Below are 23,143 nucleotides of genomic sequence, written 5' to 3' on the forward strand. Positions count from 1 at the left end.
CGATAGGTCCAGTGCTAGATCTGCAAACTCTGACACGTGGAGCAGGTAGTTCTAGAAGGGTTAAGTAGATGGGTTGTTCAGCAGTCTCTCCAATATCTTGACTTCATCTCTGCACCTTCCCGATGAAGTCTCTTGATGTGTTCAGTGCCTTCCCAAATGAGCCTCTTCTATTTTGGTTGGTCACAAGCCAGGGTCTCCCAGGAGCTGGTGGGTGTGTTTGACATTTCCAGAGATACTTTGAAGACATCTTGGAACATTTCTGCTGATTTCCTGGGAGTCTTCTGCTGAGACCAAGTTCCAGGTAGAGTAATGCTTCGGGAGTCTGGGTCAGGCATATGAATAACATGCACCATCCAGTGAGGCTGGTTTTGAGTGATTAGTGCCTTGATGCTAGGCAGGTTGACAGGAGAGGATGTGGCACTAACACCATGCTAAAAGAGAGATTCAGGACAAGTCTAGCAACTCAAAACTGGGCATCCATAAGATGCTGTTGGCCATCAGTGGTAGCAAAATTGTATCCAACTACAATTTGTAACCTCATAACCCGGCACACCCCTCACTCATCAATGCCATCAAGCTGGGGGAATCAAGCCTAGTTCAATGAGAAATGAAGGAGAGCGTGCCAGGAGCAGGGCCAGGCATACCTAAAAATGAAGTATGACCTAGTAAAGCTACAACATAGGACTACATGCATGTCAGGCAGCAGAATCAGCATGTGATAAACAAAACTAAACAATTCCATAACCAACAGATCAGCTCAAAGCTCTGCAGTCCTGCCACATCCAGTCGTGACAACAAACCAGAGGAGGAGGCTCCACAAATATCCCCATCCTCAGTGATGGAGGAGCCCAGAACATCAGTGCCAAAGACAAGGCTGAAGTGTTTGTAACCATCTTCAGCCAGAATTGTCGGGTGGATGATCCATCTCAGCCTCCTCCTGTCATCCCCAGCATCGCAGATGCTTATGGTCCTGGTGCCTGCAGGCAAATTCAGACCAACGTTTTAGGTCAATGGCCTTTCAGCAAGAACTGGAAAAAATTAGAGATATAACAGGTTTTAAATTACTTCAGGGGAAGGGAATGTGGGGGAGGGTTGGAAAAAGAACAAACAAGATCTGTAATAGAATGAAAGGCAGAAGAGATTGAACAGCAAAAGGTTTCAAGGTGCAAGGTCCAAAGAGATTGGTAATGGAACAAATAAAGAAATAAAAGATGAGTAGTGAAAATATAAGTAGGATTAGCTGTCTCATCACCAGTACCTGCTGCCCGAAAATTGAGGGAAGAGGTAATGGTCTGAAATTGTTGAACTCAATGTTGAGTCCAGAAGACTGTAAATTGCTGAGTCGAAAGATGAGGTGCGATCCTTGACTTAGCATTGACCTTCATTGGAACACTGTAGCAGGCCTAGGACAGATGGGTCAGAGTGGAAGCAGGGTGAAGAATTAGTATGATAGGTGACTTGAAGTTTGGGGTTACGCTTGGTGACTGAACAGACTGAACTGAATTAGAGGAGACTGCATCGTGAGCAGCAAAGAAAGAACAAGTAAATCACTGTTTCACTTGGAAGGAGTGTCTGGGGCCTTAGCTGGTGAGAAGGGAGGAGGTGCAATGCTTACATGAAAAGATGCCAGGGGAAGGGGATGGGATATTGGAGGTAACTAAATGGATCCAAGCCAGATGGTGAAGTATGAAGCAAGACACAGACCTTTTCCTTGTTAATAGGTTTATTCACAGGATGCAGCAGTACTGATCTCTGCCTCTGAACTAGCAACACAGTGTTCCAGTTGCCTCTTTTTCCTCGAGTAAAACAAAAATCAAACAGACCAACTAACTAATAAATTAATTAACAGCCCCTTAAAAAGGGCATTGTAACAAAAAAAATCAAATCGTTAAAGGAACATAATCAAATAAATTAATATTATGGAGCTAGTGGCTCTTTATACTCTTTTGAGTATACCAATAAAACAAATAAACTAATTAACTGAAGAACAAATTAACAAGTTAACAGCCCCTTAAAGGGTTCTGTGACAAAATGCAAAACTTCAGCAAAAACATTTTAAATGAAAATAATGTTTCAGGAGAAAATGATGCATCCAGCCCCCATGGTGCCCACCAGTCACAAAAGGCCTCAAGTAAGGGATATTACATGCTCCTTCTCCAAGGACAACCAGGGACAGGAGTAGCCATGAAAGAGAGACAGACTGTCAGGTTGAGTGACCCCCCCTCAACTGCCTGCACCTGTTTATGTCAATTTTGGTCAGGCCCAGGAGCAGGCTAATAGGATGTTGCCCTGCCCATCCCCCTCCACACCGGGTGGCCAAAGCTCAGGAGCGTGGGGCTGAAGTGCAACCAAAACATAAGGATCACCCCCTCAAATAGTGGAAAACGGGCTACAACCTTGGACAATCTACATATACATGGAATACGCTCTCCTTGAGGCCGCAGAAAGTGCAGGTGGCCTGGGAGTCTGTGAACAATCATTTGTTGCACGGAACTGCTGCATGCAACACCCTCCACGCCAAAGCCCGATGGTAAAGAGGAGAACTCTCACAGAGAGCCTCCCATCGGGGAGGCCCACTGCCTCTCGTTGGCAGGATGGAACGCTATGGTATGTCCAGACAGCTGGCAAGGGCATGACTGACTCTCTTTATATTCTTTTGGTAGACCAAATTAACAAGGGGAAAAAAGACAATTAGCAAATTAAGTTAAAGTGATAGCCTCTTAAAGGGGCTCTGTAACAAAAGGACAAAACTCCAAAGGAAACTTATCTAAGTCAAAATGACATTGTGGTGGGCTGATGAAACACTCCAGCCCCTATGGTGGTCATGGAAGGGCTCAAGTGTACCGGTAGACACTGTTTTCTCCCTCTCCAGGGACATCCAGGCATGAATGTGTCCGCAGAAAAGAGGCAGGCAGTTGGGCCGGACGACCCCCTCAAGCACCCACTGCCTGGACCTATTAATGGCGATCTAGGCCAGGCCCAGGAGCAGGCTAATGAGGAAATCCTCCCCCCTACCCACAGAATCATGGAATCACAGAATGTTATGGCACAGAAGGAAGTCATTCGGCCCATCATGTCTGCACTGGCTCTCCAAATGAGCATTATGACTTAGTGTCATTTTCCTGCTTTTTCCCTGTACCCTTGCACATTATTTCTATTCAAATAATCATCTAATGCCCTCTTGAATGCCTCGATTGAACTTACCTCCACCACACTTCCAGGCAGTGTATTCCAGATGCGAACCACTCACTGTGTGAAAGCGTTTTTTCCCCACATCACATTTGCTTCTTTTGCAAATCACTTTAAATCTGTGCCTTCTTATTCTCGATCCTTTTACGAGCTGGAACACTTTCTCCCTATCTAATATGTCCAGATCCCCATGATTTTGAACACCTTTACCAAATCTCCTCTTAGCCTTCTCCTCTCCAAGAACAACAGTGCCAACATCTCCAATCTATCTTCATAACTGAAGTTTCTCATCCCTGGAACCATTCTTGTAAACCTCTTCTGCACTCTCTCCAATACGTTCACATTCTTCCTGCAGTGTAGCACCCAGAGCTGTACACAATACTCCAGCTGAGGTCCAACTAGTGTCTTAAGCTCAACATAACCTAGCTGCCCTTGTACTCTATGCCCTTATTAATAAAGTCCAGGATACTGTATGCTTTATTAACTGCTCTCTCCATCTGTCCTGTCACTTTCAATGATATATGCACATCTATACCCAGGTCCCTCTGCTCCTGAAACACCTTAAGAATTGTGCCCCTTATTTTATGTTGTCTCTCCATGTTCTTCCCACCAAAATGCATCACCTCACACTTCTCCACATTGAACTTCATCTGCCACCTATTTGCCCACTCCACCAACATGTCAATGTCCTTTTGATGTTCTATACTGCCCTCCTCACAGTTTGCAATGCTTCCAAGTTTTGTATCATCCGCAAACTTTGAAATTATCTTCTGCACACCAAGATCTAGATCGTTAATATATATCAGGCAAAGCAAGAGTTCCAATACTTGCGGAACTGCACCACACACTTTCCTCCAGCCCGAAAAATATCCATTGACCATTGCCTTCTGTTTCCTATTACTCAGCCAATTTTATATCCATGTTGCTACCGTCCCTTTTATTCCATGGGCTATAACTTTTTTCACAAGTCTGTTGCGTGTCTGACTCTCTTTACATGTGTTCTTAGTCCTGGATCAGACAATGCCCATCAACTGTGTGCCCTTAACAACATAATCAGCCAACCATTAACATTGACCATAGTGTCTCAGTGTGAATGGTCCCTCTAGAGTGCTGAAAGGGGGGAGAGAGGATGTGTTTGGTGGTGGCATCATGTTGGAGGTGACAACAATGGCAGAAGATAATCTGTTGAAAGCGGACGTTGGGGACAAAAAGAATCCTATTATGGTGCTGGGAGAAAGGAGAAAGGATGAGGGCAGGATATCCTGGGTTGAGGAAAAAGGAAACATACCCGAAACGCTAGTATGGTAGGTTGCATTGTCATAACAGGTGTGATGGAGATGGGAAAACTGGAAGATTGGAATGGAATCCTTACAGGAAGTGGGGTGTGAGGAAGTGTAATCAAGCCAGAAATGCTGAGTAGATGATCCATGTTAGCCTCCTCCTGACGGCCCCAGCGTCACAAACGCCAGTCTTTAGCCAATTCGATTCACTCCACATGATATCAGGAAACAGGTGAACATATTGGACACAGCAAAGGTTACAGGCCTTTTTTTATTTTTTTTCTTAGGATGAGAGCGCTACTGGCAAGGTTTCCTGTCCCTAATTGCCCTTGAGTAGCAATCACATTGATGTGGGTCAGGAATCACATCTAGGTTAGACCAGGTAAGGACAGTAGATGTCCTCCCCTGAAAGACACTTGGGAACCAGACAGTTTTTACAGCAATCCAGTAGTTCTACAATCTTTATTAATGAGACTAGCATTTTATTAATTGAATTAAAATACCCCCACCTGCTGTGGTGGGATTTGAACTCATGTCTCTAGAACACGAGTCCAGGCCTCTGGATTACTAGTCCAGCAACATTACTACTATGCTACCATTCCCCCTGACGACAGCCCAGCTGTAGTACTGAAGATTTGTGCTCCAGAACTAGCCATGCATCTAGCCAAGCTGTTTCAGTGCCATTATAACACTATAACACTGGCATCTAGCCAAAAATGTGGAAAATTGTCTAGGTATGTCCTGCCAACAAAAAGCATAGTGGTGATGTTACTGGACTAGTAACCCAGAGGCCCAGGCTAATCCTATGGGGACATATGTTCAGATTCCACCATGGCATTAAATTTAATGAATAAACTGGAATTCAAAAGGTGGTTTCAGTAATGGTATGAAACCACTGTCGATTGTCATAAAAACTCATCTGGTTCACTAATGTACTTTAGAGAAGAAAATTTGTCATCCTTACCTGGGGGTAAGGTCTGACCGGCATGTGACACCATAGAACCATAGAAAAGTTACAGCACAGAAGGAGGCCATTCGGCCCATTTTGTCCACGCCAGCCCGAGGACACCTAGGTGCCCTTTCTAATCCCACCTTCCTGCACCCGGCCTATAGCCCTGCAGCTTACAGCACTTAAGGTGCAGATCCAGGTACTTTTTAAAAGAGGTTAAAGCTTCTGCCTCTACCACCAACTTGGGCAGCGAATTCCAGACACCCACTACCCTCTGCGTAAAAAAGTTCTTCCTCATTTCCCCCCTACACCTTCTGCCACTTATCTTGAATCTATGTCCCCTGGTTCTAGAATTCTTCACCAAGGGAAACAATTTTATCCAGTCCACTCTATCTATTCCTCTCATAATTTTGTACACCTCAACCAAGTCAGCTCTTAGCCCTCTTTGTTCTAAGGAAAATAACCCCAACCTATCCAGTCTCTCCTCATAGCTACACTTTTCTAACCCTGGCCACATTCTAAACCTCCTCTGCACTCTCTCCAGAGCTATTACATCCTTCCTGTAATGTGGTGACCAGAACTGCACACAATACTCCAGTTGTGGCCTCACCAGTGTTTTATACAATTCCAACATTATATCCTTACTTTTATATTCTATACCTCTGCCAATGAAGGAGAACATTCCATATGTCTTCTTTACAACCTTGTCTACTTGAACTGCTGCCTTCTGGGACCTGTGTACTTGTACGCCAAGATCTCTCACTTCATCTACCCCTCTTAGTATATTCCCATTTATTGTGTAATCCCTTTAACTGTTTGACCTCCCTAAATGTATGACGTCACACTTCCCTATGTTAAAATCCATCTGCCACTTTACCGTCCACTCCACCAACCCATCTATATCGTTTTGGAGATTATGGCTATCCTCTACACTATCCACTACTCGGCCAATCTTTGTGTCATCTGCAGCCAATCTTTGTGTCCAGGCCCACAACAATGTGGTTGACTCTTAACTGCCCTCTGAAATGGCCTAGCAAGCCACTCAATTCAAGGGTAATTAGGGACAGGCAATAAATGCTGGCCTTGCCAGTGGCGCCCACATCCCATGAAAGAATTTTAAAAACGTGATGGAAGGTGTCACTGACAGTGAAGAGACACTTACTTAGCTATAACCATTTCACCAATTCTCAGTTTGGGTAGATCAGAGTGTTGTAGCTGTACTGGAACAACTTGGCAAGGCTGGCTCTGGAACATCTTCAGTACTATATTTGTCTGCTCCATGGTATATCTTGGCTGCCATTGCTCTCTAGCTTTGAAAGCTCACCCTCACTCCATGCTCAACTTCCTGTCTTTATCCCATTCGGGTTTTACTGACTGGATCAAGAACCAGAGGGCACAGATTTAAAGGTAATTGGCAAAAGAAATGGCGGCATGAGGAAAATCTTTTTCATGCAACAAGTGGTTAGGATCTGGACTGCTTGAGAGTGTGGTAGCAGAGTCAATTGAGGTTATCAAATGGAAATTGGATCATTATCTGAAAAGGAAGAATTTGCAGGGCTATGTGGAAAAGGTAGGAAGTGACTCTGGTTGAATTGCTTCTTCAGAGGACCAGAACAGACACAATAGGCCAAATGGCCTCCTTCTGTGCTGTAACCCTTCCATAATTCTACGATGGAATTAATATACTTATTATAGGCAGACCCGGACAGCAGATTTTCGTTTAACTTGACCGTTTATAGGGAAGCTTTTACATTATATTCACTGTAGTAAGCTAACAAGATCAACACACCATATTGTACCAACATTGGGCCAAAGAAGCCATTTTGTATTCTGTAATTTATAGTCATTCACATGTATTAATTAATTGCTGTATGATAGTAACCAGCCAGCAACAGATGATCAAGTGAATAGTGAGCCACAATGTATCATTGAAGAAAAAGTAATTAATCAAGTAGTTATTAAAGGCTGGATAATGTGCTAATATTTGAAATATAAAGTATTAATTTGCTGCTCTAAGCATGTGGGAACAGACAGCACTCAGCACTACCATCCTTGACTGTCTGAAGCAGGTACAAGAAAATGAATGGAGACTAGTCCAAACTCAGATAAAAGAAAGATTATGAAATGTCCCATTGTTCTTCTACATGGAACAAAGTGCATAAATGGCCAAATCCGATAAAACTGACCAAATAACAACAATGACATGTTGGATAATCACAACAGAACTGATTCGTAATGAGGTAATGCTACTTCAAGGGTTAAAAGTAGTTTTCAAGAACCATCTTGCTGCTTGCAATTTTGATATTGTCATGGTGGTACTGGGTCTTCCCTGGCAGGATTTGAGAGAATTTGTGAGAAGGTGCAAAAGTCAGTTGTGTATTGATAAAGTATATATTTTTCTTTCTTTTTAAATAAACTTTGATACTATTTGCTATTTCAGAGTCCCGTCTTGCCTTACGGTTGAGTCTCGTTCAAACTATTCCGTTTTAGAGGGTCAATTTGGGACAGATTAATTAGGCCGCGCACAACTAAATTAAACTGAGTCTAAATTTAAATCAAATACCCCTTTAAAACTGACAATGTTTACAAGGAAATAGTAATATAAAAGATACTCTAAGTACAGTGGATCAAGTACAATGGGAACAAAGTCTATTAATGAGCTCTTAATCCATTGCAAAAAATTCTGCTAGAATGGAAAAGTCTCTGGTTTGCATGGACCGGATTGTTTGTCAGGGAAAGTCAGTCAGGTGTATTATCTGGTGTTACAGTGTTAGTGAGTCGAGATTTCACATTTGGTCACTGAACAAATCGCCAGGTTTTCAGAAATACCCCAAAACATTTCAAAGCACTCATCTGAGCCTCTTCATTCTCCAAGTCAGGTTTACCAATGAACTTGTTATTTAATTCCTGTCACATCATGGGCTATGAAGGACAACCTGAACTTGTGAAAATGCAATATAAATGTATATTTTCTTTATCTATAAAATACTATGCAGTGATGCACAAGTACAGCTACACAGGGTTTGCACCATATTCAATGAGAAAATATATATCTGTCTGCAAAGATGCCTTCAGTTCACTCTTATACAGACTAACGGGCTAGTTCACCAAACATAACAAGGAATGCACAGTGAACTAACATCCAGCTCTTTGAGATTACTAGAAACTGTTTAGTTATTTACTACAATATCACCACCAGCAACTTTAGACAATAAACCAAACTGTTCTAAGATCAGAAAACCTTGTCTGCTCTTTAAATATTAAACACATCATTCAATATTTGTGACAGATGAAGTTTGAGGCAGGGCTCTTGAACTTTCTCCAATGATCACTGCAAGGATCCTCCAGTGTTCGCCCTCTAGGTAATACTGCCCAACATAAGGATTAACCTAGTCTAGCCTAGACTCCATCCTCCAAACCTAGCAGTCTAGTCATTCTTGTGCCTGTGCGTTGCACTCATTGGCCCATGCTGTTCAAATGTCATGGGCCTGGAGGTTTGGAAAGTGCTGTTCTTAGTCAGAAAACAGAACTCCAAGTCCTCCTCATATTAGAAACATGAGAGAGATGCAAATTCATTGTGGTGTAAATCTGAAGGCTTCTCATGGGTCTGAAGTTTTGGGTGGGGGTACCAATCCTTGAGTTTGGATGCTCCTATTTCTTATTATTTCTAGACCATGAGTATCATGAGTATGAACAGGATGAAAACCCTGGGTGAGTGAGCCTTTGCATTAGAACTGCCTCAGCAATGGCAATTCTTAACGTAGGCAGTGAGCATGTAGTGTATGTCCTTGTATTTATATGTTGGACCTACCCACACAGTCATGACGCCTCAGTGAATTACTTTGGAAGTTCGTGCATTTAAGATCCTTATAATTGATATTTCAGGTCAGCTGCAAGAGCACAAAAGCTGACAGGCAGCCTGTGAATCCAGCTATATGCTGCCACCCACTGTAAAAATAGATAATATACACAGAAGAACTGCCAAGAGAAACTGTTACAACACCATATTGTCCTCAAATCTTTTGAGAAAACTATTCCCCAAAGAACTGGCCTCATGTTACTTTGAGAAAATACAGAGTGAGCAGATGGTAGCCTGCTTCTGTGGAACTGTCCCCCAATGAGTGTCAGTGTCTGTGGAACTGTTCCCCAATTGGAGGCAGTGGCTGTGGAACTGTATACTAGTGAAAGTCAGTGTCTGTGTCGACTCTAGTTTCTTGCACTACGTGCTGGGGAAAGTGCTATGCTGTGGATCCTGCCGAGTATTCCATCAATACCATAATATACCCACCTATGTGAGGTATTCCAGAGAGCCCAGAAGATTTGCACTATCTAGGGTAAAAACTTTGATTTCCCACTGTCCTCTGCTCGGTCCTTTCCTGTTATAAAGCTGGAATCTTGATGTAAACTCAGCCACCTCTTTTTTCAGCACAGAACTCGGGCCTGAGCTATTACTTTCCTAGGCCAGGGTGACACTTCCCTGTTTGGACACACAAACCCTTCCATAAAGCAATCACTGTCTACACGCCTGGATCAAAGAGATCATACAGTCAGGGGGTCCAGCCTGAAGCATAAATGGATGTGCCAGTAGCTCAATGGATGTAGCTCTCTCTGTCACATCGTGAACCAGCATCCGGTCTAGGAAATCCCTGAGAATTGGAGAGACCTGCAGAAGGAAAAACATTGCCCATCAGTTAACGAGCAAGACAGAGCTGAAGAAAACAACCCGGTAGGAATATTCTATCACAATTCCCCAACCCCATTACCAGAGCTCAGTCTGAATATTTTAATCCCACTTATATCATGCCTTTGGTGTAGATAAACATCCCAAGGCACTTTGTGCCTCTCCCAGACGACATTATTGCTTTGGGTGGGGAGTGTATAAATTGTGCCTTTCTTGTCTGTCATTGTTCATATGTTCACTTCACAGAGGCATCTCACAAATAAATAGACTCCAAAGGTGGGTTTTTTGAGGAGACAAGTGATGTCAACAAGTTTGAATAGGAAGGGAGGAAATAGTTAACAATATCGGTTAACATGGGGGCCAGGAAGGGAAGTTTGGGTAGTCAGGAGTTTGGTAGGGATAGGGTTGAGGGAGCAGGAGATGAGTCTCATGGACATGGTGAGCTCAGAGAGGATATGCTTAGGGCTGGGGCAGGATAAACCTGGGAAGAGGTGGGCAAGGGGAAAAAGGAATAGCAGATGGTCTCAATCTTAGTGACAAAGAAGTTCATGTAATTTTCCCACTTGTTGGGGGAGAGGATGCAAAGAATAGGGGAGGTTTGGCTTGACCTTGAGGGATGGGAGAGAGTAAATGTTTTACTGGGGGTGAGGGTATCAAAGATGGAAGAGAGGCAATGACTGAGCAGACTGACAGCTGTAGCAGCGCCATGGCAAATGGAGGGCCACAGGCTAGGATGTTGGAAGTTTTAAAATGCTATTGCAGTGACTTTGGAATATTTTTTCAAAAGTGGATGTAGAAGGAGTGGGGCTTTTACAGCTTTGGGTGATGTGGGGGTTGTGAGGGACACAGGGTATAACCTTGTCAGTGATTGAGATCATGCAAATAGGGAGGGCACAGGAGAAGACAAGGCTGCAAGGTTAGTCGTGAAAAAAGTTTATGGAGGACAGAAGGCCAGTAAATTTAGATGAGAAAGGACAAGGGAAATTCAAGTGTGATTGAAATTACCAAGGATGAGGAGTCACTGAGTGCAGAGACCGAGGGAGGAATAGCCAAAGACATGCCAACCACTTCGTTTGAATTATCCTCATCCTTAAAGAAATTTTCGGCTACTCTAACATCTGCTCATGTTATTACTTTGACCTCAGGTGACGGACTTTGTTTAGCCAGTGTTCTGGTCACCACACACGATGGGAAAAATACCTGGAACTTGTTCTTGTAACTGCTCCGTCTCTTTAGCCTCTCTCGGACCTTTCATAATTATGGGTGAATTTATTTACCACTCCTACCGATCCAGACAACAAATCACACTCCAATTGCACCTAATATACTCTCCACTTATCCTGTTTACCAATACTTTAGCTTTCATTGAACTCACTGGAGGGAAAACTAGGTCCTTCTCCAGCAAAAGAGTTTGAGTTGCTCCTGTATCCTTAATATAGTTATAGGTTTAGCATATCATTTGATGAAAAAGGGATTATCTTTCCTTTAGACAAAAATCCTTTATATCTCTCATCTACCTTATTTGCTTCACCTGCATTCACAGCAGCGTTTACTTCCAGACCTTTATTTGTAGTTAAAGCTACAATTTGATCCCTGGCATTTTCTTTTTGAATTCCATATTTGGATTCACTCTTACAAACTCCAATAAGTCCCATGGGCTTCCCTCGGAACTCCCAGCATTCTGAATGAATGTGACCCACTTTATTACAATGGAAACACTTAGGCCTTCGAGTTTCACCACCACCCTCAGTGCCTTCCTTCTGATCTGGGGAGGAGATCTCAAAGTATTCCCAGCTATCCATTCTTTACCCTGGCTACTTGCCTTCCTTCCACTCTCCCACTTTCTATCCTTTTCAGATTTATGGGAGTGATGGAAAGAAGGTTTAGTCATGGATCAGCTCATAATCATCAGCCATTACAGCTGCTTGTCTAGCAGTTGCAACCCTTTGGCCTTCAACGTGGGTTCCTATTACAGAAGGGAGGGAGTTTTTAAATTCTTCCAAGGGAATTGTCTCTGAGGACTTCATAGATAGTTTCAACTCCTAATGCTTGTATCTACCTGTCAAAACTAATTCGCTTAATTCTTCAAACTCAATGTAAGTTTGCCCAGGCTGTTTCCTTAAATTATGAAACTTTTGTCTGAATGCTTCAGGGACCAACTCATATGCATTCAAAATGGCCTTTTTCACCACATCTTAATCCCTAGAAACCTCCTCTGACAGCAAAGCATAAATTTCCTGTGCTCTACCTATCAATTTTCTCTGCATGGGCAATGTCCAGTTTTCCTTTGGACAGTTCATCCGTTTAGCTATCTTCTCAAATGAAATAAAGAATGATTCAACATCCTTTTCCTCAAATTTTGGAAGAGCTTGTACAAAGTTAAATATCTCCCCACTGGGTTCTGATCTGGAAATAAGCCCTGCCTCACCTACTGGTGCCTCTTACTTAATTGCCAATAGTTTAAGCTAGAATTTCCTCTCTTTTTCTCTTTCCTCCTTTTCTAACTTTGCCATTTCTAACTCCCTTTGAAAAGTTCTTTCTCTCCTCCTTTTCTTTTTCTTTCTCTACCCTTTCTGTCTGTTCCTTTAGAATGCCCTTTTTGCCTGTTCTCTTTGGAATGCCCTTTCTGCCTGTTCTCTTTGGAATGCCCTTTCTGCCTGTTCCCTTTGGAATGCCCTTTCTGCCTGTTCTCTTTGGAATGCTCTTTCTGCCTGTTCTCTTTGGAATGCCCTTTCTGCCTGTTCTCTTTGGAATGCCCTTTCTGCCTGTTCTCTTTGGAATGCCCTTTCTGCCTGTTCTCTTTGGAATGCCCTTTCTGCCTGTTCTCTCTGGAATGCCCTTTCTGCCTGTTCTCTTTAGAATGCCCTTTCTGCCTGTTCTCTTTGGAATGCCCTTTCTGCCTGTTCTCTTTGGAATGCCCTTTCTGCCTGTTCCCTTTAGAATGCCCTTTCTGCCTGTTCTCTTTGGAATGCCCTTTCTGCCTGTTCCCTTTAGAATGCCCTTTCTGCCTGTTCCCTTTAGAATGCCCTTTCTGCCTGTTCTCTTTGGAATGCCCTTTCTGCCTGTTCTCTTTGGAATGCCCTTTCTGCCTGTTCCCTTTAGAATGCCCTTTCTGCCTGTTCTCTTTGGAATGCCCTTTCTGCCTGTTCCCTTTAGAATGCCCTTTCTGCCTGTTCTCTTTGGAATGCCCTTTCTGCCTGTTCTCTTTGGAATGCCCTTTCTGCCTGTTCTCTTTGGAATGCCCTTTCTGCCTGTTCCCTTTAGAATGCCCTTTCTGCCTGTTCTCTTTGGAATGCCCTTTCTGCCTGTTCCCTTTGGAATGCCCTTTCTGCCTGTTCTCTTTGGAATGCCCTTTCTGCCTGTTCCCTTTGGAATGCCCTTTCTGCCTGTTCTCTTTGGAATGCCCTTTCTGCCTGTTCCCTTTGGAATGCCCTTTCTGCCTGTTCTCTTTGGAATGCCCTTTCTGCCTGTTCTCTCTGGAATGCCCTTTCTGCCTGTTCTCTCTGGAATGCCCTTTCTGCCTATTCTCTTTGGTATGCCCTTTCTCTTTTCTTTTTCTTTCCCTGCCCTTTTTCTGCTGCCTCTAGTTCAATTCTTTTTATTTGCAACTGAATTTGAGCCCATTCCAATGAACCACCCCTTGGAGAACTCAGTCTCTCGGGTATTCCTTCCAGTTTTAAATGCTGTGTCATCTCTTTGATTACCTTTGCCTTCCTGTCTTTGTCAGGCAAACCTACTTTTAATTTGCTTGCCAATTCGATTAACCTGGCTTTTGGGATCCCATGTAAAATCATTAGGGACATTTCTTCCACTTAGCAGTTTCCAGTGCCATCTTATTTTTGACAGTACAAACCTGGTGTATCCTTTGAGCTTTTTACTTCTAAACCTATGCCCAAATGTCGTTGTCCTTTGTTCCAAAATTTCCTGGACCCGAGCCCCCAAACTTTGTCACGACTCACTGGGGATAGTGTGCCGAAATACCAAGCCCCACTGTTCCCCGAGCCACGACAAATGTGAAAAAGTTTTATCAAACTACCAGATTGCCCCAATTCTACCTGTTTAATTTATGTTAACAGAATACGAGTGCCAGGTTTGTAAACTTACTAAGTAAATAACTGTTTATTGAACAAACTGTCATTAACCAGTTGCAAAAGAAAGAAATATGAACTGCTAATTTCTAACTCTATAACCTAAACTCTATCCCTTCTTAAATCCCTATACACACAGATACAAGACACATAGAACACACAAAAACATGGATTTTAAAGATGGGATAAAACAGTTCAACAGCACCAATTCCAGAGTACAGGATTCGATGGGTTGATTTTGGAGGGTAGGATTAGTAAGTTTGCGGATGACACAAAGATTGGCCAGCTGGTTAACAGTGAGGTTGAGTGTCTTGGGCTACAGGAAGATATAGACAGGATGGTCAAATGGGCAGATAAGTGGCAGATGGAATTTAACCCTGGAAAGCGTGAGGTGACACACTTTGGAAGGAGTAATTTGACCAGGAAGTATTCAATGAACGGCATGACACTAGGAAGTTCTGAGGAACAAAGGGACCTTGGCGTGTGTGTCCATAGATCTTTGAAGGCAGAGGGGCATGTTAGTGGGGTGGTGAAAAAGGCATATGGGGCACTTGCCTTTATCAATCGAGGCATAGATTACAAAAATATGGAGGTCATGTTGGAGTTGTATAGAACCTTAGTGAGGCCACAGCTGGAGTACTGTGTGCAGTTCTGGTCGCCACATTATAGGAAGGATGTGATTGCACTGGAGGGGGTGCAGAGGAGATTCACCAGGATGTTGCCTGGGATGAAACATTTAAGTTATGAAGAGAGGTTGGATAGACTTGGGTTGTTTTCATTGGAGCAGAGAAGACTGAGGGGCAACCAGATCGAGGTGTACAAGATTATGAGGGGCACGGACAGGGTGGATAGGGGGGAGCAGCTGTTCCCCTTAGTTGAAGGGTCAGTCACAAGGGGACATAAGTTCAAGGTGAGGAGCAGGAGGTTTAGGGAGGATATGAGGAAAACATTTTTACCCAGAGGGTGGTGATGGTCTGGAATGCGCTGCCTGGGAGGGTGGTAGAGGCGGGTTGCCTCACATCCTTTAAAAAGTACCTGGATGAGCACTTGGCACATCATAATGTTCAAGGCTATGAGCCAAGGACTGGTAAATGGGATTAGGTAGGTAGGTCAGGTGTTTCTCATGTGTCGGTGCAGACTCGATGGGCTGAAGGGCCTCTTCTGCACTGTGAGATTCTGTGTTTCTGTGATGTCTTCCAAATTCCTTTCATTTCTAGTTGATGACGTAAGGTGATCTTCCAGCATTTTCTGTCTTTAGTTCACTGGTTGAGCACTTGCCTTTCAATGTCTCTAACGGTGATTTTTCCCTTTGCCTCTTGACAGGAGTTTTCAGAGAGAATGCAGGTTATAGAGATGTGAGGAGAAAAGGCCAGCTAGCTGAAGGGTCATGAGGACTCGAAACGTCAACTCTTTTCTTCTCCGCTGATGCTGCCAGACCTGCTGAGTTTTTCCAGGTAATTCTGTTTTTGTTTTGGATTTCCAGCATCCGCAGTTTTTTGTTTTTATATATTTGGTATAAGGATCATCAGTTCTTTTTCTCAAACATAAACCAATATAGATTGATGGTTTGTTTATAAACCTTATTACTGGTTTATTTAATCTCCAACAACTCAGTTATTTAGAAAAACTGTATAACCGCATCTGAAAATGGTTTACAAAAAACTTTTTTTTAAAACTTGCCTGTTATTAGTTGCACATTCTGTCTGAACAGACAGAGGGTCATGTTCACCAGTTTAATATCTTTAGCTTGTGGGGTTGGTGAACGAGACAGATTTCTGGAGGATATTTTAGTTTAATTGAGAGTTCTGTAGCTAAAAGCTACCTAAAGTTGGGTATGACTACATTCCATTAATTTCTGTGAAGTGGGTGGCTTCTCTTTAACTTTCTTCTCTTTTCCCGTGTGTTTCTCCTGCTTGAGAGAAGGATTATTTTGTGACACAATGGAAAATTTCTAGGGACTTCCAGTGGTCTGCAGATCTAGTGTGTGAATGACTGCACGAGCACAGTGGTTCCCAACTTCTTTGGTTAAAACATAGAAACGTACGTAGAAAATAGGAGTGGCCATTTGGCCCTTCGAGCCTGCTCCACCATTCATTATGATCATGGCTGATCATCCAACTCAATAACCTGCTCCCACTTTCTCCCCATATCCTTTTCACCCCAAGAGCTATATCCAATTCCTTTTTGAAAACATACAATGTTTTGGCATCAACTACTTTGTGTGGTAGCGAATTCCACAGGCTCACTACTCTCTGGGTGAAGAAATTTCTCCTCATCTCAGTCCTAAATGGTCTACCCCATATCCTCAGTCTGTCACCCCTGGTTCTGGACACCCCCACCATCAGGAACATCCTTCCTACATCCACCCTGTCTAGTCCTGTTAGAATTTTATAGGTTTCTATGAGAATCCTCCCTCATTCTTCTGAACTACAGCGAATACAATCCTAACCGACTCAATCTCTCCTCATATATCAGTTCTGCAATCCCAGGAATCAGTCTGGTAAACCTTTGCTGCACTCCCTCTATAGCAAGAACATTCTTCCTCACATAAGGAGATCAAAACTGCACACAATATCCCAGGTGCGGTCTCACCAAGGCCCTGTACAATTGCAGCAAGACATCCCTGTTCCTGTACTCGAATCCTCTGACTATGAAGGCCAACATACCATTTGCCTTATTTACCACCTGCTGCACCTGCATGCTTACCTTCAGTAACTGGTGTACAAGGACACCCAGGTCTCATTGCACATTCCCCTCTCTCAATTTATAGCCATTCAGATAATAATCTGCTTTCCTGTTTTAGCTACCAAAGTGGATAACTTCACATTTATTCACATTATACTGCATCTGCCACACATTTGCCCACTCACTCAGCTTGACCAAATCACACTGAAGCATCTCTTCGTCCTCCTCACCCTGCCACCCAGTTTTGTGTCATCTGCTAATTTGGAGATATTACATTTCATTCCCTCATCTAAATCATTAATATATATTGTGAATAGCTGGGGTCCCAGCACCAACCCCTGAGGTACCCCACTAGTCGCTGCCTGCCATTCGGAAAAAGATCCATTTATTCCTACTCTTTGTTTCCTGTCTGCCAACCAGTTTTCTATCCATCTCAATACACTAGCCCCAATCCCATGCGCTTTTATTTTACACGCTAATCTCTAATGTGGGACTTTGTCGAAAGCCTTCTGAAAGTCCAAATAAACCAAATCCACTGGCTCCCCCTCATCAACTCTACTAGTTACAACCTTGGAAAATTCCAGTAGATTTGTCAAGCATGATTTCCCTTTCGTAAATCCATGCTAACTGATTCTGCCACTGTTTTCCACCTGCTCAGCTATTAAATCTTTTATAATGGACTCTGGAATTTTCTCCACTACCGTCATCAGGCTGACTGGTCTATAATTACTTGTTTTCTCTCTACCCCCATTTTTAAATAGTGGGGAGTTACATTAACTACCCTCCAATCTGTAGGGACTGTTCCAGAGCCTATGGAATCTCGGAACATGACCACCAATGCATCCACTATTTCTAGGGCCACTTCCTTAAGTACTCTGGGATGTAAACCATAAGACCATAAGACAAAGGAGCAGAAATTAGGCCATTCGGCCCATTGAGTCTGCTCCACCATTCACCCCATAGATTATCAGGCCCTGAGGAGCTATTGGCCTTCAATCCCATCAATTTCCCCAACACCATTTCCCTACTAATATTGATTTCTTTCAGTTCCTCCCTCTCACTAAACCCTGTGTTCCCCAACATTTCTGGTATGTTACTTGTGTCCTCCTTTGTGAAGACAGAACCGAAGTATGTATTTAGTTGGTCAACCATTTTTTTGTTCCCCATTATAAATTCCCCTGTTTCTGACTGTAAGGGACCTACATTTGTCTTCACCAATCTTTTTCTCTTCACATACCTATAGAAACTTTTACAGTCACTTTTTATGTTCCCCGCAAGCTTACTCTCGTACTCTATTTCCCCCTTCTTAATCAATCCCTTGGACCTCCTTTGCTGAATTCTAAACTGCTCCCAATCCTCAGGTCTGTTGTTTTTTCTGGCCAATTTGTTTGCCTCTTCCTTGGATCTAATATTGTCTCTAATTCCCCTTGTAAGCCATGGTTTGGCTACCTTTGATGTTTTACTTTTGCGCCAACAGGAATAAACAATTGTTGCAGTTCACCCATGCGCTCTTTGAATGTTTGCCATTGCCTATCCACCGTCATCCTTTTAAGTAACATTTCCCAATCCATCATAGCCAACTCACGCCTCGTACCATCATAGTTTCCTTTATTAAGATTCAGGACCCTAGTCTCAGAATCAACTACGTCACTTTCCATCTTGATGAAGAATTCTATCACATTATAGTTGCTCATCCCCAAGGGGCCTTACACAACTGGATTGCCAATTATTCCTTTCTCATTACACAATACCCAGTCTAGGATGGCCTGTTCTCTAGTTGGTTCCTCAATGTATTGGTCCAGAAAACCATCCTGTATACACTCCAGGAATTCCTCCTCTACGGTAATGTTACTAACTTGATTTGCCCAATCTATATGCAGATTAAAGTCACCCATAATTACAGATGCTCCTTTATTGCATGCGTTTCTAATTTCCTGTATAATGCCATTCCCAACATCACCACTATAGTTTGGGGGTCTATAAACAACCCCTACTAATGTTTTTTGTCCCTTAGCATTTCTCAGCTCTATCCATACAGATTCCACAACGTCGGAGCTAATATCTTTCCTCACTATTGCATTAATTTCCTCTTTAACCAGCAATGCAACTCCACCACCTTTTCCTTTTTGTCTGTCCTTCCTAAATACTGAATACCCCTGGATGTTCAGTTCCCATCCCTGGTCACCCTGCAACCATGTCTCCATAATCCTGACTATATCTGTTTACATCTATTTGCATGATTAATTCATCCACTTTATTGTGAATGCTCCTCGCATTAAGGCACAAAGCCTTAAGGCTTGTCTTTTTAACACTACTTATCCCATTCCCACTATTTTTCACTAAGGCCCTCTTTGATTCTTGCCCTTGATTTCTCTGCCTAATTTCTCTGAAGAATGCTCCTTTTAAATAGATTTGTAATCACTGCCTCCCGCACCACCACCACCCCCTCACCTGCCACCATCTAAATCATAATACTAATTAGAAAGTTAAACCTACTGATAGATTTCTGAAATATTTAGAAGAATATTAAAATCTTATCCATTTTAAGCAGATTTGGTAGTCATGCCACTGGTACACTTACAAGCTCGGCCTGAAATATTAAAGTAATGGTTCAGGTTGACTGAATGACTGAGACACGTATTGAACATCATCTAACCAGCAGTACAGGTACAAAAGCAGGGTCTCAGGCTGTGGGGCTGGGGTGGGGTGGGAGGGGGGTGCGCATGGATAAGGGGGAACACTTTATCAGTAAATGTTTTGTGGACAGTATTGTGAAGCAGCCCTGGGATGTCTGCTTCCACAATTCATTGCTCAGTCCTACAGGAAAGTGGCAATGCTAGTAGAGGCTGATGTGTACTTCTTCTGTGTGCAGCTAGGAATATATGGTGGTTCCAAAGAGGAGAGGAGGAGGTTTTGTTGCTGATTTTTATTGTTTTGAAGGAACTGAAGATAAAGAAGGACAGTGCCAGGGCTCTTCTCCTGATCAATTTGGCCACTGTTCACAGCATCTTCACAGATCGACATTCATCATGTTCTGATCCAATCTTCGGCCCCAGCTGTACTCCGATTGTACATTTTGACTCCTCTTACAAAAAAATTCCAAGATTTGTAAGTTCCATTACGAGATCATCAGCAAAGTTCAGATATTGTGTCTCTCACAATGAATTCATAAGAGTTGGCATGCTTGTCTACCTCCCTCTTTGAAACCCATCCCTCTCAATCTGACTTTTCTCCATCATCATCAGGGTTTATATACCTTCAGCATTGATTCTAGCCCTCTCTCAGAATGAACTATATTGTTCATAACTCCAATAACATAATTCAAATAAATCTTCATATAAATCCCCTCACGGCTTTGACCACACTACCCCACCCCCACGCCCAGCCCCGAATCTCTGTTGCTTCCTTCAGTCCTACAAACTTACCCCCGCCTCCAACCCTTTCCAAACTCTCCAGTTCTCTGATGGGCCTTTTCTGAATCTCATCCTCCCTTTGCCCCATCATTGGCAGAAGTATCTTGGAGAGACAGATGCAATATTACACCCACCCTCCCTGTGGCCTCCCTGGAGAGTTTACCTGTTTGATTGAGGCCAGAAGTGGTCATATTGCCACCCCATTCTCCCTCTCCCTAAATGCATGGGTTCCAGTGCAGTAAGGAACATTTAGAATTTCTTTACAAGGGCTGTGGAGTCTTTAATTGATTTTAAGAATGTTTGAAAAGGACTTTTTACGGTTTGCATCAATTATAAAGGGATCAATTGCAACTTTCTTGGATAATAAGAAATACTGGTCCATGTGACCTCGTGACTCCTGCCCTGGAAGCAGTATTAACAGTAAGGAAGTTAAGACCAGAATCCATGTGTTAATGGCGGACATAAAGGACAGCTGCAGACACAAAGGAGATCTACAAGTGGAAGAGCTGGCGGTTGAAGGCACAGATGCAGACACAGAGAAAGTGGAACACAGAATTCTTGTGAGGAGAAAAAGCAAATTCCTCTCAGAAAGAGGTCAGTTTTTCTCTTTGGCAGAAAATGATACAGGAGCTCTTGGAGGCACCGCACCAGCTAGCTAAAAAGGTCTACAACCTGAAAAGCTGTGTGACTAGCTTGGACATGTTCTAAGATTTTCTGGTGAAAGGTCCAGCCAGTTGAATTGGACCTGAGCCTGGAGCATACGCAGGCAATGCCATGAGGCCTGAAATGTAGGTAAAACTCTCTTGTCAGGCCCCACCTTCACTGAGCCAATCCTGGGACCCAGGCTTTGAGATATTTGAATCACTGACCTTGTGTTCCAGCTTCAGTCTAGGAGGAGGATTGTCCCGGAGCATCTTCATGGCTTCCACAGGAGAGTCATTGAAATAGGGGGGCTCTCCATCAATCATTTCCATCACCATGATGCCCAGTGACCAAATATCCACCTGCAAACATAAAGGAGTATTTTTACTATCTGTCTACAATCTCATGTTAGCCCAACAACTGTTGCTGCACCAATGCTGTCGGGCGCTTCACCCCAACACACCAGCACTAACACCTCCAGCATGCAGGGCCAGTGCTTCAGCCCCCTACTCCCTCTCTACAACTGTCGCTGCACCTGGGCACTAGTTTGTGGACACTCCATATTGACCTACCCCATCTAAAAGTCAACTTCATCCCACCACAAGGTCTCAGATTTTAACATGGACCATCTCATTCCATTTCATCCCAGCTCTCTGCTTATGACCAGAACAGGTCTCGTCTAATGTCTGTCAAGCCTATGTAACCTGAGTTCCCTCTGTACCCAGCTGCATTCACATTTTGGCTACCTTAATAGTCCAAAGCCCATTACTTATATCTCTTGGGCAATTCTTGTCTGCCCCCTTCCCCACCTGTCACCCAGTCATGCCACCTCTCAATTCTTGCCTCTCAGGTCACTTGTCTCAATCCCTTGCTTCACCCCATCACTACTCCTCTTTCTTCTAACTCTCCTTTACACGTTTCAGGCTTGAATTCACCTCAGTTAAGCCTACGACCACCCTCTGAACCTGTTTCAGCATTCCTGTCATTCTAAGAAGAGCCCATTGAGGTTTCTGCCTCCTTACAAACAGTTGTCCTTTCTAATGGTTCCTGCCAAGCGTGCCTGCTGGGGTCTAACCCCTTTAACCTCCTTCTTATTCCACTTCACCCCCACCCCCAACCCACCACTATCCTTAATGGATCAGCCATCATCCATTAGCCCCTCTCTGTATCGCCCTTCAGAATGTCCCTTCGCTCCTGAACAAGGCCCATGTAACCATTAACTTATCGGGAACAACTGCATTGCCATCCCGGCTTCGACTGAGACTTGGCTTGTGGCTGGTGACATTTTGCCCTTATTGATGTCAGTCCCCAGCAATACTTTCCACCACTTTCCCTATCAGCCTGTTCCTCCATCAGGATCCCCTACCCCAGAGCTAGAGGAACCAACCTCACTTATCCTCACTGATATAGCCTGCCTATGGTGGAACTTACCTCTGGTCCATATGGTAATCGGGCAATCACTTCTGGAGCCATCCAGTATGGTGTCCCAACCAAAGATCTTCGCCTTGGAATCTCCTCATTCACTTGGGCACAAAATCCAAAGTCTGAGAGCTTAATCTGAGAGAGAGAGAATGAGAGAGAATAAATTTGAGAGGGGTCTGGATTATATGATTAGTTTAAAAGCAAGGGACCTGTAAAATCCAAAGGGCGCCCACCACCTCCTGCCCTCCATAGCCCCACTGCAATAAAACGGGGGATGGGGGAGCCATTGAGTGGTTCACCCGTCCTTAACCCTTTGAGGTCTTTACATGCCCAATTAATGATCACTAAACGGCCTCATGGGGAGGCTTATGCCAGTTGGGAAGCCCAGCAGCTTTAGCTGGGTGGAAATGGGGGGTAGCCTCCTTTGACAGCCCCCAGGTCCATCAGAGGCCACCAAGATCATGCTCCCTTTAACCCACCCCCTTAACCTTAACCCAGCTTTCCACCCTCCTCAACTCCCGGCCTTCCCAAGGCCTGTCAACCTGCCAGCAAGACCCCAAACTAACCTGGGCTGCTTGGCATGGTGGGACTGCCTGAAGTCCCAGCAATGTCCACTGCTCCTGGTGGCACTGCTTTAGATGGTCGGCAGCTCTCCAAGACGTGACTGCCTCCCAAGAGATGGCCGTCCCCGACTACAACACTGCTCCCATCATGAGTGAGTTCCTCCACCCACCCCACTTTTTAGCCGCGTGGGATGGGAACTATGGTGCCCCATTATATCCTGCCCAGAGTGT

The 23,143-nt window shown here is 43.7% G+C and overlaps 1 protein-coding gene across 3 annotated transcripts in view; it reads right to left on the reverse strand.

The window, feature by feature from the left end:
- Positions 1–1,708: 1,708 nt before the first annotated feature.
- Positions 1,709–23,143, reverse strand: part of LOC121292725 (serine/threonine-protein kinase PAK 4-like) — a 66,357-nt gene continuing 44,922 nt past the window's right edge. For 2 of the 3 annotated variants that reach the window (XM_041215050.1, XM_041215052.1), the window contains 3 exons: positions 22,359–22,484; positions 21,155–21,289; positions 8,299–10,081 (listed from right to left, as the gene is read on the reverse strand). In XM_041215050.1, the coding sequence (XP_041070984.1) occupies positions 9,929–10,081; positions 21,155–21,289; positions 22,359–22,484 (414 nt within the window). In that variant the 3' untranslated portion in view covers positions 8,299–9,928. Of the gene's footprint in view, positions 1,797–8,298; positions 10,082–21,154; positions 21,290–22,358; positions 22,485–23,143 lie in introns of those variants that run through there. The other variant, XM_041215051.1, reaches the window with a different exon arrangement.

This window comes from Carcharodon carcharias, chromosome 20 (assembly GCF_017639515.1).
Source record: "Carcharodon carcharias isolate sCarCar2 chromosome 20, sCarCar2.pri, whole genome shotgun sequence".
Classification (NCBI taxonomy): Eukaryota; Metazoa; Chordata; class Chondrichthyes; order Lamniformes; family Lamnidae; genus Carcharodon; species Carcharodon carcharias.